The following is a 27,667-nucleotide window of genomic DNA, read 5'->3' as shown; positions in this document are numbered from 1 at the left end:
TTGAAAACTGTTTTCAAACTTACTTGAATGATTTTCTTATGGAACATAGAAGAGTAAAGAACAAATACCTTGTGAGTTTTTGAGCTATAATGAGTGGTTACACATTTTAACCACTAATTTTATTCATTGTGTGCTATATCTCTTCTATGATTGTGATCTTGGTTTTGCTTGATTCTTTATTTTCGATGATTGATGTTTTGAATTGCATTGAGCATGATTGAAGGCATCTTTGATAAAAGCTTACTTTACCCATATAGCCTTACCCTTGCATCTACCATTGTTAACCTCTTTTGAGCTTTATTTATCCCATTGTTCTTGATATTAGCACATCACAACCTTAAGTGGAAAACCATGATTTACCTTGGATTGTATCCTTGATTAGCTTAGGTTGAGGAGTGTGTTTCATTTAAGTGTGGGAAAATTTTGGAAAACATTGGTAGTGAATGAAATTGTTTGATTTTGGGTATTCATTGAAAACTTTGGAAAATGGGTGCACATTCATGTGTCAATTTGCTTTAACCATATGCATTTGTCATAGAAAAAAAAGAAATAAAAAAAATAATAAGAGGGGACAAAGGTTGCCTCAAAGAAAAGAAAAAAATGAATAAGAAATGCATATATGTTTTGAATAGAAACTAAGGCATGAATGTGTATGAAAAGAAGTAATGGGTGGTTAGAATGCATTTTTTTTATTTGGTTGATATAGGTTGAGTTGGATACTTAAACTAATCAAAGATTCAATCATTTTAATCTACTTGACCATATCTATCTTACCTTGACCGTAACCCCATTACAACCCTAATAAGTCCTCATGATAAGTGCATTCATGCATCACTTGTTGTTGACTGTTAGATGAAAAGCAAATCTTTGAAAACATGATTAGAGGAGACTTGAGTGATTAAACCCAAAATACCAAGTGATGAGAGTGTATACACACCTAGTGAGGGTTCGATTACTCAATTTTATGTTTCCACTTCTCTTATCATGAATTCTTGCAAGTTGCTTCATTTTGATGAATTGAATCAATTCTTTAGATTTTTGGATACATTGGATTAATTCTTTGCTTGGCCCTATATGTCTATATACTTGCTTGGAATTTGATTATTTATTTTCACCAATTTCATATAGATACTATAGATAGATATATAGATATAGATAGTATATAATATACTTGCATGCATATAGATAGTTGCATTTAATAAGTTGAACCCCTCTTGATTGTTTTCCTTGTTGGTTTAGCATGAGGACATGCTATTGTTTAAGTGTAGGAGAATTGATGAGTCCATATTTGTTGGTGTATTTTGACTCAAATTGGATGGATTCTAGCACATGAACTCACACTTAAGCACCAAAATAGCATACTTTTGTGTTTGATCCCTAATTTGATTCTAAATGTGAAAACATGCATTTTAATGCTTAGATTAGTGATTTTTAATTCCACTTTTATGTCATTCGATGCCGTGACATGTTTGATGAGTATTTTCAGACCTTAGAGGTAAGAATGGATAGCCAAAAGTGGAAGAAAACATGTACAAGGGAGAAAACATGAAGAAAATCAAGGAAAAGCACACACAAGACCGCATCAGCCAAGTGTGCGTGCGCACAAGCCAGCGTGCGTACGCACAAGAGGAAATTTCCATGCATGCGTGCGCACAAGTACCCGTGCATACGCACAAGAGCCAAAACAGCCAAGTGTGCGGACGCACATACCTGTGCGTCTGCACAAGTCCCTGCACGTGGCTGCATTAATAAAACGCGTGTTGTGCGTTTTCTGAGGGCTTTTGGCCCAAATTTTGGAGGCTTGAGGCTGAATTTGGAGTGCTATATAAAGGGATTCAAACACACATTAAATAAAACAAGCTTTCATTAGGGTAGATTAGGTAGAAAATGCATTAGAAGTAGAAGTAGGAGTAGTGTAGCATTACTTTCTTAGGGTTTAAATTCCATTTCCATTGTAGCATTTATAGCAAGCTTTTCCTTGGATTTTTGGTTTCTTTTATTATAAGTACTCTTAATCTTCTCTTTAATTACATTGCTTTTGCCTTTATTTTCTTATGGTTCAAGTTACTTTGTTTATAATTGTAATTTTGAGTTTCTTGAAGTTTTAATTGATGAATTTAATGTTTCATGCTTTCTTTATGTTTGTTTGGATGTTTATTGTTGGTATTGTTGATAGTTGGTTATAGTTTGTTATTTTTCCTTGCAATTTTTTATGTTTCATTTTTATGCACACAAGGTGTTTGTGAAAATGTCAATTATGAATTTTGAGTAGATTTTTCCACCTTGGCTTGTGGTTTGAGCTCCTAGGATACTAGAGTCATAATGTCTGACATTTAGTGGTAATTCTTGGGTAGTTAGTTAACTCTTGTTTCCATTGACGCTAGCTTTTTATCAACTAGTTTGGTAAGTTAGCTAGAACTTATGGATTAAGGTCAATTATGCTTGCTTGACTTACTCCTCGATAGTTGGGGTTAACTAGGCGAGATTGACTCATCATAGTTACCATAGTTGTGGTTTTGGCGATGATAGGATTCCTTGGATCCTCATTCCCAAGTCAAGGCTCTTTATTGCATTTCTAGCATTTTCACTAGTTTTGATCTTATTTACATTTACTTGCATTAATTTCTAATTTTGATCATTGCTTAGTTCTTTTATTGCTTAGTTATTTTAATATTTTGTTCTTTGATTACAAAAACCCCCCCTTTGCCCTCCACAACCAAAAGAGAAACATCCCAATTGTGTCCTAGGGAGAATGACCCGAGGTTGAAGTACTCTTGATCTCAGTTATTATTTGATTTGAATCTAAAACATTTGATTTGGGGAATCAATTGTTGGTCTAGACTATACTTGCAACGATCATATTCTATTTTGAGAAATTCTAGATCGACAATAGTTCTTTCTTATCAACGTGCTTGCGCACAAGTGCGTGCATGCGCACACCAACCAGGAACTTCTTGGTGTGCGTGTGCCCCACCTATGCGAGCGCCACCAGCAGAAATCATATCCTGGTGTGTGCGTGCGCACCATGCGTGCGTACGCACAATTTCTGTAAAACACCAGGTGTACGTGCGCACAAAAGCGTGCGTATGCACATCAGTGTGCGTAGGCACACACCAGAAATTCTGGTTCTGCTACATTTTAAAAATTTTCAGGTTTTTGCACCAGATTTTTGGCATCCATAACTTTCTCTACAAAATTCGGTTTTTCGCAAAATTTATATTGTTCTAAAGCTTATAAAACCCTCTTTAACTTAAAACAAATCTCATCTTCATCCAAAATAATAAGAGTAAATGCCCTTTTCGATCCCTAACCATTTGCCCAATGGACTTCCCACCCCCTAAGAAATCTAAAAACCCAAATCGGTTTCTATCTACTTTGATATATGTACGTTCTAGCATTTACTCAAAGTAGATAGGGATTGAAACGTACATATATCAAAGTAGATAGAGACCGATTTGGGTTTTTAGATTTCTTAGGGGGTGGGTGTTGGGTTTTTTCTCTCCTTTGTGAGGCCCAAGCCCAACATTTTGGGGGTGTATTCTTGCACCCTATTGTCACAACCCTAATTCAGATTTTGGGGGGTCATTTGAGAGAAAGAGAGTAGCCACCAAAGAGAGAAAGAAAGGGAAAAACAGAATTCCCGTTTTTGCCCAAAGTAGTAAATTTCAAATGGCAGTTTCTCGATTGTTCACCGTTGGATCGGCTTAAAATTTAAACTGTGTGTTCTCCTCATCTTGTTCTTCATTCTGGTCGGTGGAGATGTTGATTGGAGATTTTCAGTGAGAGAAATTGGCTTTGCAAGAGAGAAATTAGGTTTCCCGTTTTTACACAGAGCAGCAATCTTTGAACAGAGATTTCTCATTAATTTACCGTTGGATCAACGTGAAATTTGGACTGTAGATTCTTCACATCTTGTTCTTCATTATGAACGGTGAAGATTTTAATTGGAGGTTTGCAGAGGGAGAAATTGGCTTCGACAGTAGCTCTATTTTTTGGGTATATTTCATCTTCTTGCTTCTAATTTGTAAGCTTTGGTGCTTTGATGTTTTGGCTAGTTATATGCACTTTTTTGTGCTTTATTTGAGACTCTCTTGTACCTCATTTGATTATAGTGGAGCTATTTCATTGGTCTGGACGACTCGTGGTTTTTACCTATCACATTGAGGGAGTTTTCCACGTTAAAATCTCGGTGTGTTTTTATTATTGCTTTACTTGCTATATTTGCTTGTTATAGTTGCTGCCATATTGTGTTGTGAGTGCTTCCAAATTGTTCTTGTGTTGGACATTTGTGTCGTTTCCGCTGCTAGGCTCTTTCAGTGAGAAGTCCATCGGACAAATAGTTAGGGACCGGAAAGAGCATTTACTCTAATAATAATTTCATTTTATTTACCCACCGAAAAAAAAAGATTAAATAAAAGTAAGTACTAGTATCCAAGTAAAAAGCAGCTTCAGTGAGTAATTTTGCATGAAGAATTGATGATTATTTTTGGCTCTTTTGGAGCCTATAAGAACAAAAGGAATTGCCATTTTGAAGCAGAAGTAAGGTGGGCGCTGTGCATACAAAAGCAGTTATACACAAAAATGCATTACGAAACCATAAAGCTATCACAAACACTAACTGAGGAGTGAGAAAGAGAGAGATAGAGAAAGTGAACTCCAAAATCCATTCTAATGCAAAGCAAAAGGTAGACCCAATAACAAAAGTACTGTATTCATGACTCATCCAGTTCATAGATTTCCTAAGAAATATTTCCCAAAGCATTTTTGGTGAAGATATTCATAATTTACAAACGACCCGCCAACAATTTTCACGCATCCCCTAAACTCCAGCATAAATTATCTTCTAACAACACAAAATTCAACACATAACATTTCTAGAACAAAAAGGATATCTCAAGTACCCAGTCGCCATGTCACTTGATTAATTTCCCAATATGATATCGTCCAAGGACAAAAACACAGCAACATCTTCTTCCTTAAATCATCACTGACCATGCAATTCTCTACCTGTATATTGCATCCAGCTCATTCATAATTAAAGCATTGAAGACCAACCGAAATCTCACTGAGATTAACTCCCTAATTAGAGCAACCTTTCTCGTCCAACGACACTCAGATCCACAATTTCCATGCATCTATCTACTAAATCAATACTACACACACATCCAAATATAACAACAGTAAAATTAAGCTAAAATATAAAATCCTCTGAACGTTGAAAATGACACAAATGCATAATCACACGCTACGAGATCGCAATGTCAAAAATGCCACAACTGAAGCACAGATCCAGCTAACACTTACATTTCGAATATCGAATAAGCAAATTTCACTCGATTTTTTTCCTTCTATTTTCCTTTCACAGCTCATAATACGTTGTTTTATGATTTTATCTCAGACACAAAAAACAAGCAACAAAAAACGGTTGAATAGAAACTCGAAAGGAATACCTGTTTGGTGGACAAGGTGCAGTTGCGGTTGAATTCGTCCATGAATGCGTAAGAGCTGCTGTCGTCCAATGCAGTAGCTCGCTGCTCTTTGCTCTTCGTCTTCGACTTCCATTCCTACCATGATCTTCACTTTCTCGAAGGCTCTGTTCATCTTTTCCATCGTGTTCTCTTCCTCTATCTAACAAACTTTCTCGAGAAACAAAAGGAAAATACACCACACAGTTGCTGAGGCACTTTAAATTGCTTCAATTTTTCAGAAATTCGTGTCGGAAGTTCGTTCGATGGAGACATCGCAACCACACCACTTCACTGAAACTAAGCTGGCACATGGTTCCACAACGTTTGGACCATTAAATGGTCACATAATAAAACATGTTTTTAAAGTTTTTTTAACAATTGTTACATAATCCTTGTAAATGATCTTGCACCTATTGAGAAAGAATACTGTTGCCGAAAAAAGAGAGAATGATACAGAGAAAATAATGACCAAATTGATTAAGATCTGAATGAGGAAAATGTGTTATTAGAGAGTTATTATACAAAGGCACTTAACTCCTATTTTATAGCTTAATAAAAACTGCACTAACACCCTCTAACTACCTCTAACAGCCACTCTAACTGAATTATTCTCATAACAGAATTTTACTGACTTCACATAATTTGTTACTTAAGTTGTTACTTAAGTTTTGACTTCTTCTCCTTTAACACCCCCCTCAAGCTTAGTTGGGGCTTCGTTCCCCACCTAAGCTTGGACTTAAACCGTTCAAACAATTTACAAGACAGGGGTTTGGTCAATATATCTGCTATCTGATCTTGTGCAGGTATATTAACTACAAAAAGTTGCTTTCTATTAACTAGCTCTCTCAAAAAGTGTAGATCAGTTTCAAGATGCTTGCAACGGCTATGCATAACTGGGTTCACAGCTAGGTGACAAGTGCTCTGATTGTCACAGTAGATCGTTGGTGTCACTTGTTGTGGAACTTGCAACTCTTGAAGAAGCTGCTGTATAGACATGACTTCCGTTTGAGCAGAGGCAACTGCTCGATATTCAGCTTCGGTACTCGACCTGCTAACTTTCGATTGTTTTCCACACTTCCAAGCAATGAGGTTGCTTCCTAAGAACACCAAATAGCCACTGATCGACCTTCTATCATCCAAATCTGTCGCCCAATCTGCATCAGCAAAGGAAATAATTCTATAGTCAGAACATTTGTTAAACACTAAGCCTTGATTAGGGGTACCTTGTAAATATCTCAAGATTCTCTTAACAGCCTTCCATTGTTCAATTGTTGGCTGATGCATGAACTGTGAGCACTTATTTACTGCAAAAGCAATATCCGGTCGTGTGATGGTCAAATATTGTAGTGCTCCAACAATTGATCGATATTTCTTAGGGTCATCAAAAATTTCTGAGTCATTCTTGTGCAGTCTTAATGAAGACACCATTGGTGTTGGCATTGATTTTGACTGGTTCATCCCTGCTCTAATTAACAGATCATATACATATTTAGATTGTGTTAGTAATAGTTTATCATTTGCCAAAAATTGAGCCTCTAACCCCAAAAAATAATTGAATTTGCCTAAATCTTTTAGAGAGAAAATTGAATTCAAAGAAGTAATTAAATCATCAATTTCATTTGGGTTAGAGCCTGTAATCACTATATCATCAACATAAACGATCATGTATATAACAGAATTTTCAGATCTTCGAATGAATAAAGCTATATCGGAAGTTGAGTTAGAGAATCCAAACAGTTTTAGAGTGTGTGCTAGGGTCAGATACCACGGTTTGGGGGCTTGCTTAAGACCATAGAGGGCCTTGTGTAGCTTGCACACTCTTGTAGAATTCTGAGTTGTGTAGCCCGGAGGTTGCTGCATAAACACTTTGTCTTCTAATTTGCCATTGAGAAAGGCATTATCAAAGTCGAATTGTCTCATAACCCAGCCTTGTGTTAATGCTATTGTTATGATTATTCTAATTGTGATAGGCCGTACAACAGGACTATAGACTTCCTCATAGTCAATGCCTTCAATTTGGTGAAATCCTTTGGCAACTAATCTAGCTTTGTACCTAAGGATTTCACCATGTTGATTTTTCTTTACTGCAAAAACCCACTTACAACCCACTATTGTTGCATTTGGTGGTGGATCTATTAGTGTCCAAGTATTACACTTGTAGAGAGCCTTGATTTCATTGTCCATGGCCTCCTTCCAATGAGGGCATTGTAATGCCTGTTGAACTGTAGTTGGGGTTTCTTTTGTTAAATCAATATTGTTTACTATTTTGGCCAGAAAAGTTTTTGGCTTTGATATACCAGATTTCGATCTAGTGATCATTTGGTGGGTATTACACTCTTTTGTGGTTGGTGGTGGTAATTGTGGAATGGGGGAAATGTTTGTTTCAATTCCAGAGTTTGAAATTGTCGTGGACTGGTGGTGTGTTTGTTGATTAGCAGCAGAAGCTTGTGGATGTACAGTATTTAAATCAAAAATCATAGGTGGTGTATTTTGACTACTAGAAGTAATATCAGCACTGGTTGTAGGAGTTGTAGTATAGAGGATATTGTTGGAATTAGTAGAAGTGCTCGATGAAGGCATTGTACTTCTTCTAAAGACAGGAAAGTATGAACTTGTAGCATTGTCAATGACATGCTTGGAAGGAGCTGTTGCATTTGAAAGATTAGTACTAATAGTTGGAAACAAAGTGTGATAAGGGAAAAGAAACTCATTAAACACAACATTTCTTGCAAGATAGATTCTGCCTTCTTTAGATAAACATTTGTAACCACTATGATTAGAATCATATCCTAAGAAAATACACATTTGAGATTTAAAATCAAATTTTCTTTTGTTATAAGGTGTCAATAAAGGATAGCAAGCACACCCAAAGACTTTAAAAGTAGAGTAATCTGGTTTGTTCTTAAATAGAACCTCAAAAGGACTTTTAGAGTCCAAAACTGGAGTAGGTAAGCGATTGATGACATAGACTGCAGTAAGAAAGGCTGAGTCCCAATGTTTAAGAGGCATTGAAGCAGTGGCCAAGAGAGATAAGCCACACTCTGTAATGTGTCTATGTTTTCTCTCTATAGATCCTTGTTGTTGGTGTGTATATGGACATGACAATCTATGGAATATACCATTGTTAGAGAGAAATGTAGAAAAGGTTTTAGATAGGAATTCTTGGCCATGGTCACTTTGCAAGGCCTTGATTCTACAACCTGTTTGATTTTCAATGAAAGATTTATATTTTTGAAAGGCTTCTAGAGCCTGACTTTTGTTGAATAAGAGAAAAATGCAAGTATATTTACTAAAGGCATCTAAAAAACTAATATAATATTTGTAGCCATGATGAGAAGGAAAGGGAGCTGGGCCCCAAATGTCAACATATACTAATTCTAAGGGTTGTGTATAAACAGATTCTGATGTCTTAAATGGTAATTGATGTATTTTTGCAATGGTACAAAACTCACACACTTTATGATATTCATCAATTGGGGAGGTCTGTATGCCACACTGGTGCATGACTTGAGCTACTGTCCTAAGAGAGCTATGGGCAAGTCTTTTATGCCAGAGCTCTAAGTCATCAATATTCTTATTATAAGTATAATAAGCCACAGGATAATTCATAGAAGATGTTAATAATGTTCCTGTAGAAGAAGTAACAAAATTAGCATTAGATCCTAATGAATCATCAGGTATAGAAAAGTGAGAATTAGGTGTAGTATAATTGGACAGAAAGATAGAATCAAAGGAACTCTTTACTGCATTATTATTCAAGAAAGAACTACTATTAGTGTCAATGTTGCTATTGATAGAGGAATTATTACAATCAGTAGCATTAATAGGATCCGCATTACACAAACGTGATTTTTTGTGATCTTTTGTACTAACAAATTTACAATGTGAAACAGAATTAGGCAAATTGCTTGTAGTAGGATTCAGATGAGATGCTGTTGGCACCACTAGATTATCAAAAGAGTAAATGCCTCCTCTAGCTATTCCTTGTAGGAGAATGTCCTTGGACACCTGATCACGAACCACACAAGATTTAGGCCAGAATTCAAAATAGACTTTATTATCCTCAGCAAATTTGGACACACTCAAAAGATTTTGTGTAATAGAAGGGACATGCAGTAAGTTATTCAATTTAAATGAAATATTTTGATATTTATCATAAAGAATTGTAGATCCATGATGTAAAATAGGTACTCCCTGACCATTACCAACAAAGAGTTGCTCAGGGCCTTGTGATGAATCGGTGGAATTCAAAAAATTGGCATGTTCAGCAGTAATATGATGTGAAGCACCAGAATCTGGGTACCATGCACTGTCATTCAAGGTGGAAGAGGTGGTCATGTATGCTCGAGGTTGATGAAAGGATGCTGGAGGAGGTGGTGGAAGTGAATTTGCATATAGAACTGCAGTCTGAGAAGATGTTGAAGATGATGGGTTTTGAAATTGAGCATCAAACCTGTGATAACAATTTTGCACTACATGACCCATTCTACCACATAATTGGCATTGGGGTCTTGAATTCATAAATCTAACACCCCCTCTCATAGATCTCCCAGCACGGCCCCTTCTTCCATTGTTGCCTCTTCCAAAGTTTGGTTGTGAAAATGGAGAAGCTTGAACTAAATTTGCTAAAACAATCCCTTGTTCAGGCTTTTTAAACCTCTCGAGCATATCTTCATAGGTAAGCAAAAATGATTCAGCTTCATGAATTGTGAAATTTGTCATTCGAGACATCACTGACGTGATGTAGCCTTGATATTCTTCTGTGAGACCATCCAAAATAGCTTGGATGTGATCATCTTCTTGAAATGAGTAACCTATAGCAATGAGGGAGTCTGCAATCTTGCGAATTGTAGAGAGATATTCAGCAATTGTTGTAGTTTTCTTGCAAGCTCTAAGCTGAGTCTTTAAACTTTGAATACGTGTTCTTGAAGAAACCGTAAAAATGTGATTAATCTTTTCCCACATTTCAGCAAAAGTAACGCAATGTACCATCTTGTTCTTGTATGTACCATTCATGGAGGACACGGCCCACGTCATGAGTGCAAGGTCATTTTGCCTCCATTCTTTGTATTTGGATGAGTCCTTTTGAATTGTTGATGTAGGTGTGGATTTCGATGTTGCAGGGACCTCATCTTTTGTAACAGAGGGGGTTGGAGTTTGTTGTGCAGAATCTGAGCTTTTACTTTCTTCAACAATTGTAACTGATTCTTGTTGTGATGGGATTTTTGACGGATCGAGATGATCCTCAAGCTCTAGCGTCTGAATTGTTAGAAGGATGCTGTGCTTCCATGTTGAGAAGTTATTTTCTTCAAGTTTGTCTGCCAGAGGAACCAGTGTGTTCTTGAGATTTGTTGATGAAGTTGCAAGGGGTAGAGCCATGATTGTTTTCAACCTGCTCTTGATACCATGTAAATGATCTTGCACCTATTGAGAAAGAATACTGTTGCCGAAAAAAGAGAGAATGATACAGAGAAAATAATGACCAAATTGATTAAGATCTGAATGAGGAAAATGTGTTATTAGAGAGTTATTATACAAAGGCACTTAGCTCCTATTTTATAGCTTAATAAAAACTGCACTAACACCCTCTAACTACCTCTAACAGCCACTCTAACTGAATTATTCTCATAACAGAATTTTACTGACTTCACATAATTTGTTACTTAAGTTGTTACTTAAGTTTTGACTTCTTCTCCTTTAACAGTCCTTTAACTAATTTTAATTATAAATTAATCTCATATATTTTTTTAATTATAAAAACTGTTTTTAATTTTATAAATTATTATTTTATCAATCATCTATTAAGTTTATTAATAATAAAAAACAAAAACAATAACGAATTAGATCTTTCATTGATCGTAATAAAACTTTTGGCCATTCCAATAGATTAAAAGTTTATATTTGATCCGTGATGTTCGTGATCAACAATAAAATCGTGTTTACTTGAAAATTAATCGATTGGAATTTCAAAACAATCGATTGAATTATAACTCAATCGATTGGATTACAGTTTATCACAAAACAATCGATTGAAAATTGTAAGGTAGCATGGTTTTCGCATAAATCAATCGATTGGTTATATGACCCAATCGATTGAACGATGAATAAAAAGTGAATTTTTGTAATTCAATCGATTGAATGCTTGAAAACAACCTGAGGTCTCACCAAAACAATCGATTGGTTTTGTTACTCAATCGATTGGATTCACCAAAATAATATGGATGTGCCAAATTCAATCGATTGGTTGTGTATGTGAATTCCAATTCAATCGATTGGAAAGCGTTGTAAATGATTTTTTTTCTAAATTTAATCGATTGTTAATATATTCAAATCCATTGAAATTTGAAATGCCTATCGTTTTAAAAAACGGGAGAGACTGGGTGTGAATACGCATGGTTTTCTTGTTTAGTAGATAGGCATTTCAAATTTCAATCGATTGGAATATATTAACAATCGATTGAATTCAGAAAAAAAAAATCACTTACAATGCTTTCCAATCGATTGAATTGGAATTCACATACACAACCAATCGATTGTTTTGGTGAGACCTCAAGTTGTTTTCAAGTATTCAATCGATTGGAGAGTATAAACAATCGATTGAATTACAAAAATCCACTTTTTATTCATCGTTCAATCGATTGGGTCATATAACCAATCGATTGATTTATGCGAAAACCATGTTGCCTTACAATTTTCAATCGATTGTTTTGTGATAAACTGTAATCCAATCGATTAAGTTATAATTCAATCGATTGTTTTGAAATTCCAATCGATTGGTTTTTAAGGAAACACGATTTTATTGTTGATCACGAACGTTACGGATCAAATATAAACTTTTAATCCATTGGAATGGCCAAGAGGTTTATTACGATCAATGGAAGATCTAATTCGTTATTGTTTTTTTTATTGTTAATAAACATAATAGATGATTGATAAAATAATAATTTATAAAATAAAAAACTGTTTTTATAATTAAATAAAATATATGGAATTAATTTGTAATTAAAATTAGTTAAAGGACTATGTAGCAGTTGTTAAAAAGATTTTAAGAACATATTTTATTATGAGACTATTTAATGATCTAAACGTTTTGGGACCATCGAATTCGGTGCCAACTAAGTTCATTTGGACGAAGACCTTTCTCTCGTCATCGTATTTCTTTTCCTTTGAGAAAACTTTGGAGTTTGGAGTAATCTGAGATATCTAGGCCTGAGTTCAAAGCCTATAACTAAGCCCAAAACATTTGTTTCCAGAAGAAGTATGATTTAAAAAATAAACAATTAATTTCAGGTTTTTTAATTCAAAGACAAATAAATTTTTGATAAATTAAAAATATAAAAATATTTTTTACTCTCTAAATTACAACATTTAAGTCAGAAACTTATCTACATAAACTTATTTATTAGATAGAAAGACTAAGGCTTGATTTGGTAAAATTTTTTGAAAAAGTGTTTGTATTTTTTAAAAATTCAAGTTCTTCATTTTGTGTTTGGTAAATTAAAAAGACCATGTGTTTGTGTTTGTAACTTTTAAAATATTGGAATACTTTTGAAAGCACCTAAGATATAGCTCTTCAAAGTTGACTTGTACCTTTCAAAATTTAAAAGTCTAATATAACCTTTTCAAATTTAATACTTATATTTATGTCTATTATAGTATTTTTAAATTTTAAAAGTTATTTTACCAAAGGCAATTGATGTTGCTTGTATTTAGTGAAAGCTATTTTTAATGTAATTTACCAAATATAAATACTACAACTTTTAAAAAGCAATATTTTAAAAGTTAACTTTTATAAACTACTTTTGAAAAATAAAAGTTTTACCAAACTAAGCCTTAGATGTCTCATATTTTAAAAAGTGAGAAACATTTTTATATTTTCAATGAGCCAATAACTTATTAATCTTTAAATTAAAAAAATTAAGAACGGATTTTTTTTTAATTCAGATAAAAAGAATGTTAAAATTTAATCTAATCCACAACTGAAACAATAAAAATTTCAATTAAATCCAGTCATAGTTAAAAGTTAAAACTAAATGATTTCAATAAAAAAATTGGATAAAGTTAGTTTGAACTACCTGAGTAAATTACATCTTACTCCTAATAAAAATAGATTGAATCTAAATTGAGTATAAAATAAAATTTTCTTGACGAGATTCTCTCTGGAAATATTTTTGGAGTCTCTAACGAAATCATTACTAAATTTTCCTTTTGTTAGATTCAGTTTTTATAAGAGGTGACGTTTTATGTATGTATATAGATGATGATAAGTAACAATATTTTAAATAATTATTAGATTCTAGCCTATTTTATTCACTTAAAACAATATATTATAATATTTTTAATGAATTTATGATACCAAAAAAGTTATTTTAATGTTTCATGACACTTATATTATTGACTTAAATTATTGTTAATTTTATTTTTGTAGCAACTTCAAAATATATGTTAGTTAAAAATATTGATATATTAATGTTTTAGTATATTTGGATAGATATTATATCTAGATCAAATTTTGAAAATACCAGAAATTTCAAAATGAAAAATATTTTATCCGAATCTTGCTTTCAGAATATGAAAAATTGAAAATCATTAAGGTTGCAGGTTGTTAAAATTCGTAAATTAAAAATCAATACATTATTAGATACTTTCTCTTAAAAAAAACTTGGTCACACTCTATAATTTTTATATACAAGAACTTGTTGAATTAAAGAACAGAACAGAACTTTCATTCGCATACATACACTATCAACCGATTCAGAGTTCTAATTCAAGTTTTGTTTATCACATCGCATCACATTAACGAAGTCTAAGCTAAGTAAACATCTCTTGATAGCATCTTTGAATATTGCAATGAAGATCAGATATAGTTGTGTTTGGTTTGACAGTTATTGTGTTTGTATGCAAAGGATGCTAGTTCGCTGGGTTCCACCTTCTGAAGGGACTATCAAACTCAACGTGGATGGAAGTTCAAGAGAAAATCCAGGAAGAGCCGGATGTGGTGGCTTGCTTAGAGATCAAGATGGCAACTGCATTGCCGGATTCGTCAGTCATATTGGTTTCGCCAGCAGCGTTGCAGCGGAACTAGTAGCTATTCGCCATGGTTTGTGGTTGGCGTGGCAGTTTGGGTACAGAAAGGTGGAATGTGAAAGTGATTGCATGGTGGCTCTTGAGATTATTCATGACGATGCCGGAGACTTCCCGGAATTCGCAGACATTGTGGAAGAAATTCATCAGTTCATGCTTCTTGAGTGGGATGTCACTATCTACCATGTCATGAGAGAAGCAAATTCGTGTGCTGATTTTTTGGCAAAGATTGGCTCTTCTTCGAGTTATGCGTTTTCTCTTATGAATAGGCCTCCGCCGGAACTCACACACCTTCTTCTTGCAGACTCCAAGGGTGTTCTTTATTCTAGAGCTTAATTGTACGAGGTTATAAAAATTCTTGAGCTCTTTTTTTATTATTCCTTAAATTATGCATGGTTGATGTACTCTTTTTCCTCTATTGGATTTTTTCCTAAGCTCCAGAGGTTTGGTTCATAGGGGTTTTTTAAGGAGGCATAACCTACATAGGCCAAGTATCCATATAGTCTATATCAATCTTGGTGGAACAATGTACTATTCAAATGTATCATATTCAACTTTAATGAAATTACAAAATTTCTGGAGAAATTATTGAATTCTATATTAATAATTGTCAATTATATTCATCATTGCAAATGTAATATTTATCAAACCATAGACATATAAATACATGGATCATATAATAAGGCATAGCTAGATCCTCCAATTCAGTTTATTTCATGACCCTTGGAACCTTCTTTAATATCAAGCAAGCTCATTTTGACTATGGCTTGTTGGAAATCCAAGAAGAACAAGGCTTGGTTCTGTGCATAAGAGTTGACAAAATTCCTAGTTCTTAGACTAGTGAACAATGTTTTATCAGATGCGAGAACCCCGTTGTTAGAGACCAAAGCGTCGATGTATAAGTTGTCGAAATCATCCCATGTTTCGTCGAAGGGCTGCTCAGCATTGTCACCATCACTGCATGTTCTGAACAGTGTCTTTGCAAATTCTGAGTTCAAATTTGGATCCACTTTTGTCAGCCTGTTCTTGAAAGAAGAACACCTAGCTACTCCTATTGTATGATCCCCTAAAAATTCAAAACCACAAAACAGCATTAAAAATGTTTCCTTGTTGCATAATCTCTATCAACTATTGTATTTGAAAATTATATGCATTTATAGTTTAGTATATAGGCATTTTTTAACAGAAGAATGACACAGTGAAAGCTAGTAATTATGAATTTAGAAGCCTTTGTCAAAAAGTTTCACTTAATTATGATATTCATTATTCGTCAACAAGCATGTATAGATAGAAATAGAAGCATAGGGACCAGTGGCGGAACTTGAAACAAAATTTTGGGGGGGCCAAATAGAAAATAATTGTCAAAATATTTTTTTATATAGATCTCATTTAAGATAAGCTCGTCTAATCTCATCTCTTTGATTTGGGTGATACTGTCAAATTTAAAGCCTTTTTTCAAGATTTCGTTCCAAAAAGTTAAAGTTAAAGTCAACAGATATAACTTTTTGAACTTTTGAAGGTTATATCTCACTTTTTTCGTGATTCATTAAAGTAGAAGAACTATCTACATGTGTTGATATTGTAAAAGTTATATGTTCTCCTTCTTAAATATTAGCCTTCCTCTTAAAAAATGTATCAATTCTTTGATTTTTCATTATTATTTTATATAAAAATTTGAATATATATCCTGTAAAATATATAAAGAAGAAGTTAGAAGGATAAATATTAAAATTTATAATATTTATTGAATTTTTTTATCAATTTATACAAATTCAATAATATTAATACTTATTGAATATTCTATTATTTTTTATCATATAAAAAATTAAATTAAATAAATAGTAAAATATAAAATAATATTAAATTAAATAAATAAAAGATATCTAATTTTTTATATTTGAACCTAAAGATAGAGAGAGTGTTGTTTATTGAACTTATTAGATACTTTAAATCATAGTAAAGTATTTAAGTCAAGTGAACTATTTTTTATCTTTTGAAAAAATACTACTAAATTTTTTATAAAAAATTTGGGGGGGCCATGGCCACCCCTTGTCTGAACTAAGCTCCACCACTGATAGGGACATATATGTATATTAATTACCAGAGAGAGCCACCATCTCTTGTGCTGAAAAGCCATGTTGGCCAAACATCTTGATGAGATGAGAAGCATTGAAGTTGGGAGATGGTAGATTCATGGTATCCTCAATTTTGGACCTTGTTCCATCTTTTCTTCCCTTTGGTATATCATAAACTGGCCCCCCTGCCTGCTCATTGTGCCATTCATTAGTATAAAATTAATGGTAAGTAGAAAAATATATAAGTAGGTTGATCTTACAAAAAAAACTGCACCTCTAGCAGCTAAAGCAAGAATATCAGCACATGAAACTACTCCAGGGCATTGTCTTTCAAGCTCTTCTTTGATGTCATCTATGATTTCATGGCCTCTCAAACTCAAATTTTCTGGTGAATCCTTTTCTGCCTTGTTACCCTCTGTGGAATCAATCAAAATTGATCCATCACATCCCTAGTAGCAGATCACACAACCATACATATTTGTTAGAATATTTATAATCTGCAATATATGCTCAATTTTATGGCGGAAAAATGGATATAACATGCATGACATTTTTTTAGTGAGTTACTTATTTACTATACCAATTAATAAGAATGACACTTTTTTTGTGCATTATGTATATAACTACCTCTATTCTTATCAGTTATCAGTACTTTTTTTATTTCTGCACTCTGTCTTTCATTGTTTTAGAACATTCAACTTCTTGTTCACTCATTCCATTCAATTCTCAAAGAAAATTAAAACATGTTAGTATATTAAGTTTCTCAATTAAAATGATAACATATGTTCGTTTTTTTTTTAAATATATAATTTATTGATCACTTACACTCACAAAAAAAGAAGCATGTTTGTTTTGGAGTAAAAAGCCCCCTCAAAAAACCATAATTTATATTGATATTGAGAAGGAAATATTTCTAATTTTTACAACACATTTGATATTTATTCCAAAATTATTTATAATTACTAAGTTATTAACGTTATTTTTCAACATTAAAAAAATAAAAAATTATAAATACTTTTAAAATAAAACGCACATTAAATATGTTTTAAAAACATGCAAGTATTTCATTCTCATTTAATATATTATTCACAGAAACTCCAAAACAAAATCTCCGAACATGATACTGACACCTACTCATCTGAATATTTTCGCCATACAACAACACGATCATTATTAATTACCAAAAACTTGATTAAAATATAAATGAAATTAAGAACCTGAATGAAACAATCATGGAAGTGCATTCTAAGAAGAGGAGCAGCAAGTGAAGGATCATCTTCCAATGCCCTATTGACAATGTCCTTAACAACAGATTCAACAAAAGGGCAACTAAACAAATAGTAGTTCATGTTCAAACCATCTGCTCCAATTCTGAAACCACTCACTATAATTCCCATCACAACAAACACTGTCACCAAATTAGCCATCACTATCTTCAAACACTTCAATGGCCTTTTGTACACCATATTAATCAATGATACAACACAACTACTATACAGATTGAAGTGGTATAGAGAGAAAATATAAATTCTTTTTATAGTTATTTTGTATTATTTTATTGTTATTCAAAATGTAGGTACTACCTTTATCAATATATCTTTCATCCTATTAAAGAAAACATCTGTAAACTTACATCTTTACCATATAATTCACCGATATATAAATATATATATGTGTGTAGCACTAAATTATAGAACACACTTTACTTAGTGGGAAAAAGCTGGCAGAACAATACATTCATTGTAGAATGGGGAAACTGCAATATGTATATGTGTGCTATATATAATGATTGAAAATATACAAAATAAGCACAAAATTAGATTAAGATAAGATTGAAAGGATAAAAAAATTAAATATCTGGATAGTGGTTTATCGTTTACTTTTGTTTTCTAAATTTCTTGAATCCTACGTAATCATATTGGTCAATATGAATGCTATATATGGATGCATGGTGATTGGATTTGCATGTAAGTTGACACGTAATAAGGGTGTTCACCTATGTATAATTTTATTGAGTTTAATTTTGATGTAAGTAAATAATTTTATAATTATTTAATTATAATAAAATTTATTTTGAAAATTGGTTATTTCGTTATAATTACTGTTATTGTGTGAGTTAGTATAGTGGTTATTCATAACTTTGAATTAGAATCTAGTTTATATATATGAGTAAGGATCAAATAACGTAATTTATTCAAGATATATGCATGATAATTAATATAATATATATATTCAAAATATAAATAAAACAAGAATTTTTTATTATATGCTTATTAATGTCTATTTCCATAAAATTTGGTATAAATATTATTCACCATATATTATTATGATTCAAGGGTTAGATATCTACTCATAAGTTTATGGTATAATTTTTTGGCATTTTTTCAAGGTGTCTAAATTGCGATGGTAATAAAAGAAAAATGAAGAACTGATTAATGTTAACTCCAATACAAAGCAAATATAAAATATATATATATATATATATATATATCACTTAACATTTTCTCAAATTTTATTTGAACTTTAAGTGCCATTATCCAACCAGAATAGAGATGTAAATTCCAAGATGGTCCCATCTTCAAATCATTGGCCAACAATTGTGTCAAGTGTCATTGTCATTCAAACATATGCATGTCGCATTTAAAAACAAGAACATACGACAAATTTAAAAAAGATTATCACTTCTATTATGTGTAAACATCATAAAAATCATTTGCGCTAAAAGTCACAATTATTGTTTTAGTTTCACACTTATTAAAGCATCAATGGATTTGTTCTTACATTCCAAGATCATCAAATTACATGTTATCCCAAGTTCTGTACATCCAGCTCATAATCCATAAATTTTGCCAAATAATGTCTCAGTGGAAACAACAAAATTTAACACTAAAAATGGATCTCCACAAATTCAACAAAAATGAATACAAAAATACATGCTAAGCACAACACTGATGTGCCTCCTCTTTATTGACATAAGCCTGCTTGCATTCACTATAGGAAACCCCCTCATATTTCATCACAAATTTTAAGATTCTTTGAATCAAAGAACTAATGGATACAAAAAATAAAGAAAAATCATAGACTTGATACAACAATTGTGCAAATCCAAGGTAAGGTTACAAGATGTACAATGTAAACCCCGGTTAAATTAGTTAATAAATTAGTTTTTAATAAGGAGGATTAGAAATGTAAATATTATATCAAAATAGGGTAGAGCTCATCAAAACGAGAATTTTGACACTAATTTTGAAGAAAACGGTCCAAAATTGGATCGAAAGGACCGAACCAGTTGAACCGGACCCGAACTGGGCTGTCGGTTCAACCGGACCAGCCCTATTAAATGAACCCAGCTTTGTCTTCTCCCTCATTACTGCAGCAACGAAGCTTTCAGCTTCCAGGGAGAAGAGAAACGAGAAACATTCCCGTAACCCTCACGTTAATTTCCGATCCCCGTAACTTCTCCGTCCGAGCTCCAATCGCCGCACCGTTTGCGGCCACGCATTCACCGCGTCGAGCTCTACATTTCTACCAGAACAATTTCATAGGTAACTTATTTAATCACTCTCAGCTTCATCTTCCCCCAATTTTTGAATTTTAAGTGGGAATATTGAATTTCTTTGATTTCTGATGTTTTAGGATCCAATTAGCTTGAGAAAAACGTTCACTCTTGCTTATGTGAAGCTTGGGTAAGGTGAGGATACGATAATTCTATTTTATTTTCATTAAATTTGAGCTTTGAGTATTAAATTGGGTATATATGTATTATGAATGTGTATTAGGTTGAAAATAAATAATTGGAGCTTGAAATTGTGAATACTGGAACTTGGAGGAAGCAGATTAGTTGAGTTTTGAGGGGTTGTCTTGGTTTTGAATAAATAGCTTTGGTCGTTACGTGGAAATCGGCTAAGGTATGGTTTATGTTTCTTGCATTTAATATATAATGTTCTGTGAAAACTTAGGCTAGACGGCCATAGGATAAGTTGGAATGCAGGTGTATGTTTAATGTTTAGTAATTTGTCGATGAATATATTTGGTTGAAGTTTATTGGATAATTAGTTATTAATCTTGGATGGTGAATGTTATTGTTGATGAACATGGTTGGTTTAGTGCTAATGATTTGGTGAATTATTGATTTGAGATATTTTGTGTTAGAAGCCTAGGATTAGTGAACTATGATCCTTAGTTGAATTTTGGTTGTTGGATTTGAATATTGTATGAATATAATTGTTAATCTGAAGTAGATTTATTGTGGTGACTGTTATGATGATGAGGAAGGGTATGTTGAATTGAAAAGAAAGCAGGTTTGGACCCGAAAAGGGTGGCAAAGTCCGAGTTTTAGAGGAGATGCTGCTGAAATTTTATAAAAAAAATTAGAGATTTTGTTTATATGATTATTTAAAAAGATTTATATTCAAAGGTTATATGGTTTGATTTTGAGTTATTAAGAAAATGAGCATGTTTTAAGTTTGATTCATTTAGAAAAGAATGAATTATGTTTTGAATTGGAACTATTGATGGACGGAATGGGAGGTGTGATAATGAAGGATAAGGATTGAATATGATTGATGTATGATGATGAATGAAATGTGATTGAGAATGATGTTGATGTTGATGAATTATAATTGAATTATTTATATGGCTTATGAATTTGAATAATCTGAGATACGAGATTCCCTGGATTAAGTGCCGTGGCTTGCCACCACGTGTACCAGGTTGAAAACTCGATACTCTGTTGACCCTACGACGTAAGTGTGACCGGGCACTATATAAATTCCCGGGAATGTTACCCCCATTGAGCAATATTGATTCTTTGAGAAAAATCTATGCATAGACTCTTGGGGATGCACGTCGGGGGACAGTCTAAGGACAATTCAGACTTGTCGGGTTGGCTGGATAACCGACAGATGAGCCTCATCAGCCATAGGACAGGTATGCATCATATGCATATTACTTGAATTTCTTGCTTGTGCTCTAATTGGGTGTGCCTACCTGTATTTGCCATGCTAAATGTGTATTTGTTACCTGCAGTAGTTGTAACCTTCTTGTGTTTGCCTTTATCTGTCTATTTGTCTATGAAAATGCATGATGGAGTTGGAGGTATGGAGGAATGGCAGTATAGGACTTAGATTTAAAGTTAAGTTAAGTTATAATTAAATATTTTTAGGAAACTACCTTTTATGGCTTCTGTTTAATACTTTAAGCTCTATAATCTGAGTGTCGGTGTTCTAGGATTGCCTCTGGCATTCCCAGGACCTTATATATTATGTGTGTGGCACCTTTATCATACTGAGAACCTCCGGTTCTCATTCCATACTATGTTGTTATTTTTCAGATGCAGGTCGAGAGGCATCTCGTTAGGCGTCTGGACTCTTGAAGCGGAGTGGTTACTGGGATATTTTGTTATGCTATGATGTATATATATGTACTTAGTTTTCTCTCCGCATGACTTATTCTTTTTTATCCTCTTAGAGGTTTATGGAGAGGCAGGATTGTGTATATGTACTTTTGGGTTTTGGATATGTATGTATATATGTGTAAATATTCTCCGGCCAGTCTTGACTTCGCAGGCTGAGTTAGGAGCTTGATATTTTGTATCTTTGGCACTCTATTCCCACTTCTGTTAGCTTATGTTTGATAGTTATGGTTTTCTTAGCACGTAAGTTAACTCGTTCCTTGAGCGTTGCGCCTTTATTGTGCAATTTTTATTTTCCCCTTTTCTTCAAGGCTCCTAGCATATTATAATTCTTCTGCTATTATATGTACTCATTTTATTTTAGAGGTTGTAATACCACACCACATTCGTTTTACAACTTAAGCGTAAAGCTTAGTGTGGTAGGGTGTTACATTATGGTATCAGAGCAGTTCGTTCCTATAGAGCCTGAAAGACGGACTGATTGTGCTTCTGTGCATTCTCTGTATATGTGTGTATGTGCTATTTGGATATCTGATTGATATATATGGCATAAACGTTTGTGAGCATGCATTTGGAACTTAAAGCATTAGACCTGCGATATTGAGACTGATCAACTTAATATCACTTGTTTGGTGTGTATAGGGACCAGATGTCGACTTGCGGACGCGGTCGCGGGCGAGGTAGAGGTAGGACAGGCACCGTTACTCCTGTACCCACAGGAACTGATCCAGTAGACTTTATGGCTGCCTTGGGAAATATGGCTGCAGCTATGCAGGCAACAGCTGAGGCACTGGGTAATCAGATAAATCAGGGTAATCATGGGAACAATAATGATGAGGACGGTCCTATGACACTTGCTACATTTCTGAAAGTTTGCCCTCCGACTTTTAGGGGAACCTCAAATCCCACTGATGCAGATAATTGGATTCAGGCTATGGAAAGGGCGTTACAGGCACAACAGGTTCCTGAAGAGCAATGGGTTGAATTTGGAACTTATCAGTTGCAAGGTGAAGCTCAGTATTGGTGGCAGGGAACACGACGTATCCTGCAGCCTGATGGTGCTGCGATTCCTTGGGAGGTTTTCCGGACAGAGTTCTATAAGAAATACTTTCCTAATTCAGCTAGAAATGCCAAGGAACTTGAATTAATGCAGTTAAAGCAGGGACAAATGACTGTTGCTGAGTATACCAGTAAATTTGAGAAGTTATGTCGCTTTTCTCGTATCTGTCAAGGTGCACCTGAAGATTTTGCTGAATAGAAGTGTATTAAATATGAGGGAGGTCTTCGGAGCGATATTCTGAGCTTCGTTGCCCCAATGGAGATCAGGGTGTTTTCTGAATTGGTGAATAAGAGTAGGGTGGCTGAGGATTGTGTGAGGAAGGCGGCAGCAGAGAAAGGGAGTTTGAGGATGCCTTTTCAGAGGCCTTCAGGGAGGAACTTTGCTCCGAGAGGTAGGAATTTCAAGCGTGGAGGCTTTGTTCCGCAGCAGACTCAGGGTCAGGGTAATTATAGAAGGCCGAATATTACTGCTAATCAAGGAAAAAGGTTTGGGAAGCAGCCACAGCAGGATCTGAATTGTCAGAAGTGTGGAAAATATCATCCTGGAGTTCCGTGTAGATTAGGACTTGGAGTGTGCTATTCCTGTGGACAGCCCGGGCATATAGCCAGTAATTGCCCTGAGAAGAAGAAGTATGAGACTGGTAGGGTGCAACAGCCGGGGAGAGTATACACTACTTCTACCATTGGTGCTGAGGGATCTGAGACACTTATTAGAGGTAATTGTGAAATGGCTGGTAAAATCTTAAATGCTTTATTTGATTCAGGTGCAAGTCATTCATTTATTACATTTGAAAAGGCCTATGAATTAGGATTGAGAATGGTGGTTTTAGGTTATGATTTGAAAGTATATAATGCTACTCATGAAGCTATGGTGACTAGGATAGGATGTCCACAAGTTCCCTTTCGAGTACAACAGCGTGAATTTGTGCATGATTTGATTTGTTTGCCTATGACTAGTCTTGATCTCATTTTGGGATTGGATTGGTTATCCAAGAATCATGTTTTGCTTGATTGTTCTGAGAAGTCAGTACAGTTTATGCCAGAAGGGTCAGAAGCACCGGTTGTGGTGAATAGTTACTATTTGAACTCTATGATAGTAAACTGTTTTGGAACCGAATGTCAGGGTATTATGTTATTAACTGCGGGAGTATCAGGTGATGATCAGATTTTAGAGCAAATTCTGGTTGTATGTGAATTTCCAGATGTGGTTTCGGATGATATTAATGAATTCCCACCTAACCGAGAGGTTGAATTTGCAATTGAGTTGGTACCTAGATCCGGTCCAATTTCAATTACTCCTTATAGGATGTCGCCTTTAGAAATGGCTGAACTGAAAGCTCAGCTGGAAGATCTGTTGGGTAAGCATTTTATCCGACCAAGTGTTTCTCCGTGGGGAGCGCCAGTGTTACTGGTAAAGAAGAAGGATGGGAGTATGCGGTGATGAGTTTGGAAAACTCTAAACTAAATTGATGATGATCAAACATTATTAACAACAAAATTATTAATCTAATCATGTGTTAATTAAGTCAATTTTGCTGTGCAGAATTTTTCTATTGGGCCGGAAAATAAAATTGTTGCAAGCCCAAATTAAAAATCAGCCGAGCTATATGTTTCCTATCAAATGGCTGAATTAATTATTGGGCCAAATTCAATGTTATTATAAGCCCATATCTAGTTTTGATAAATGCTTCCTATGCTTGATCCGCTACACAACTCATCAGGAAAGCAAATGTTAACCAAATGGGCCAGTTTTAATTTTAATGTTACAAGCCCAAATTCTATTAAGTGATGAATGGTTTCTACCTTGGTCCGAAACCAAAGAAAAGTGAAAGCAAAGTGCTTCCAACGGAACCAAGTCTTAACCATGTGATGGATTTCAAAATCTATTACATTGTTAATTAATGCATGGGGAACATGAGAGAGAAAAGTTCATCTGAATTGATTGATGGGTGTAATGACTACACGCCACTCTAAGCTAGGGAAGTAAAAGCAACTTTCACCAACTAATTGGTTTATTACAATTGAATTGCTTTTGCTTCAAGCTGTTTATTTTCTCTCATCTCTCTCTTCTTTTCGGTCAATATCCAGAAAACAAAGAAAGCCATGGAAGCTACATGGAGCTACCGAAATGAAGTTGCATGCATCAAGACCATCAAGCTAATGATGGCAAGAAAACATACTAAAATAAAAATGAGCTGTGGCTAAGATACTTACCAAATGTGGTCAGATTTGGTGAGGTTATCTTGAGCTTTGCATGCTCAAAAAGGAAGAAGAAGATCTCGGCCAGCAAGGGAGATTCTTGAAGCATGGCTTGTCTTTGATTCTGCTCAACCACCACAGGGAGTAGCTAGAGTGGCGAAGTGATGGTTGAAGGCAGAGATTGAAGCAGATGAAGTCATCATCATCATGAAGCATCAAGGGCCAGAATTCCATCTTGGAGAGCAAGCCAAGGATGGAGAGCTCGGATTGATGAAGGGTGATGATCAAGAAAGGACTAGAGGTAATTGCATGTTGGTTAATGCATGGTTATCTCTTCTCTCTCTTTGTGGCCGAACCGGTTTTGTTGAAGGAGGAAGAAGTTGGTTCGGTTTTGGCTTCAATAAGTGGAGGCTCCCCTCTTCTATATTAAGGGTGGACAGCCACTGTTTGAAGCAAGGAGAAAATTTGAGAGTGCAAGGCACAGTGTTCTCAGAGCTACCTGAGCTAACAGTTTTCTCTTCTCCTTCAAAGTATTCTGTTTTGTATTTTTCTATTTAATTTTGTCATGTCTTGAGTCTCATGGTAAAAGGCAAACAGTGAGGTTTGTAATGAAAAAGCCATAGAGCGGAAAAAGGCAGAGAGTGCAAAATTAAAAGAAAAAGCCATAGATGTCTTAGAGTTCCTTTGTTCATCTATGTTGTGTTTCATGATTCTGTGGAATCCCCTTGTAAGTTGGGTTAGCACTTTACAAGTTGTAATCAGATTGATTATAGTGAAATTCCATCATGTTTGTGATGGAGACTGGATGTAGGCTGCACTGCACTTAGCAGCTGAACCAGGATATATCTGGGTGTAATCTTCAACTCTTCTCTCCTGCATTTCTATTTCTACTGCACAGGAGAAAAAACTAATATTATCTCATGCCAAGTGACGAGACAAAAAGAAAAGTCTCGTGGCTAGAGACGAGACAAAACAAAATTGCTCGTGTCTAGTGACGAGCAAAAACAGAAAAGTCTCCTCTGAGTTCAGCAAGTGTTAGCAACGTAAAAAGGGGGCTAAGATTCAATCCCCCCTTCTCTTAGCCACTGAAACCATCAATTGGTATCAGAGCTTAGTCTCAAAGAGATCAAGCTTTGCAGCTTGGAGTAAAGATTCTCATGGCAGAAAACAGTGGCGCAAATGTGGTGTCCTATAATCTAACTGAAGGTCAATCAAGCAACAGACCTCCTCTTTTCAATGGGAAAAACTATACCTATTGGAAGGAGAGGATGAAGATATTCGTACAAGCAGTGGATTACAGACTTTGGAAGATTATTCTCGAAGGGCCTCAATTTCCAACTATCACAAGTGCAGAAGGAGTTGTTTCTCTCAAACCAGAAGCAAGATGGACCGAGGAAGATAGGAAGAAGGTGGAGTTAAATGCCAAGGCAATAAATCTGCTCAATTGTGCTATCAGCTTCGAGGAGTACCGACGGGTATCAAGATGCACAACGGCAAAGGAAATCTGGGACAAATTGCAAATCACCCATGAAGGAACCACCATTGTCAAGAAGACTCGGACAGATATGCTAAATAGAGAATATGAAATGTTTGCAATGAAGGAAGGAGAGTCCATTGATGAACTGTTCGAACGGTTCAATGCTATCATTGTTGGCTTAGATGCTCTGGGAATTACACATTCTGATTCTGTGCTAGTGAGAAGAGTGTTGAGATGTCTCACAAAAGAGTGGAAAACTAAGGCTTTAATTATTTCTGAGAGCAGTAGCTTAGACTCCATGACACTTGATGATTTGAGAGGAAATCTTCTTGCTTTTGAAAATACCTATTTGAAAAAAGATACAAAAAAGAAAGGAATTGCATTTTCTTCTGTGACTAACCCTCTGGATGATGAATCCAGTGATAACTCTTCTGAAAATGAGTTTGTTTTATTTGCAAAAAAATTCAGAAAAATGGCAAAGCTCAAAGGCAAAGGCAGCAGCTCAAGGAGGATGAAGAAAGACTTGAGCAAAGTAATTTGTTACAATTGCAAGGAAATGGGGCATTTCAAATCTGATTGTCCCAAGCTGAAAAAGGAGGAAAAGCCGAAAAGAGGAAAGAAGAAAGGACTGATGGCCACATGGGAAGACTTGGAGAATGACTCTGATGATGATGATGAAGAAACCGAGACCAAGTCACAAACATGTCTCATGGCAGACCACATAGATCAGGTAGTCTTTCATAACCCTAATACTGAAGATCTCCATCTTATGATAGACCACCTTTCTGAAAAAATAAGACGTTTTCTGCTGGAAAATCAAGAACTTGAACAGCAAATTACCATTCTTAAGGCCGAAAACAGTTTTCTAAAAGAAAAAGTGAGAGAGGCCGAA

General features: G+C 34.7%; 1 protein-coding gene, 1 long non-coding RNA gene and 1 pseudogene across 3 annotated transcripts; 2 read left to right on the top strand and 1 right to left on the bottom strand.

The window, feature by feature from the left end:
• Positions 1 to 15,256: 15,256 nt before the first annotated feature.
• On the bottom strand, positions 15,257 to 18,093 carry LOC107621084 (peroxidase 47-like). The gene is made up of 4 exons (XM_016323131.3): positions 17,845 to 18,093; positions 16,888 to 17,076; positions 16,654 to 16,816; positions 15,257 to 15,618 (listed from the first exon to the last, which is right to left on the bottom strand). Exons 1-4 carry the CDS (start codon positions 18,091 to 18,093, stop codon positions 15,257 to 15,259), a joined length of 963 nt encoding a protein of 320 aa, XP_016178617.1.
• A 1,900-nt stretch (positions 18,094 to 19,993) lies between these two features.
• LOC148581745 (uncharacterized) lies at positions 19,994 to 22,255 on the top strand. 2 transcript variants are annotated; one of them, XR_015892130.1, is made up of 4 exons: positions 19,994 to 20,172; positions 20,264 to 20,318; positions 20,407 to 20,535; positions 21,960 to 22,255. It is a non-coding gene; the product is annotated as an uncharacterized LOC148581745 (long non-coding RNA). The 2 variants fall into 2 exon arrangements; XR_015892134.1 differs by lacking the exon at positions 21,960 to 22,255 and adding an exon at positions 21,459 to 21,556 and having other exon boundaries at positions 19,997 to 20,172.
• Positions 22,256 to 22,779: 524 nt separating this feature from the next.
• LOC148581744 (uncharacterized) lies at positions 22,780 to 24,668 on the top strand (annotated as a pseudogene).
• Positions 24,669 to 27,667: the final 2,999 nt, after the last annotated feature.

This window comes from Arachis ipaensis, chromosome B10, assembly GCF_059453495.1.
Source record: "Arachis ipaensis isolate K30076 ecotype BB chromosome B10, ASM5945349v1, whole genome shotgun sequence".
Classification (NCBI taxonomy): domain Eukaryota; kingdom Viridiplantae; phylum Streptophyta; class Magnoliopsida; order Fabales; family Fabaceae; genus Arachis; species Arachis ipaensis.
Note: the sequence above shows the minus strand (reverse complement) of the source record. Positions and strands in the feature narration are given on the sequence as shown.

Excerpts from the sequence above, each read along its gene's own strand:
- LOC107621084 (XM_016323131.3), bottom strand. The coding sequence starts at position 18,093 with ATGGTGTACAAAAGGCCATTGAAGTGTTTGAAGATAGTGATGGCTAAT. Across the intron at positions 16,817-16,887 it reads CTAGAGGTGCAGTTTTTTTT|GCAGGGGGGCCAGTTTATGA; the intron begins GTAAGATCAACC and ends CACAATGAGCAG. Across the intron at positions 15,619-16,653 it reads AGAGATGGTGGCTCTCTCTG|GGGATCATACAATAGGAGTA; the intron begins GTAATTAATATA and ends TTGAATTTTTAG.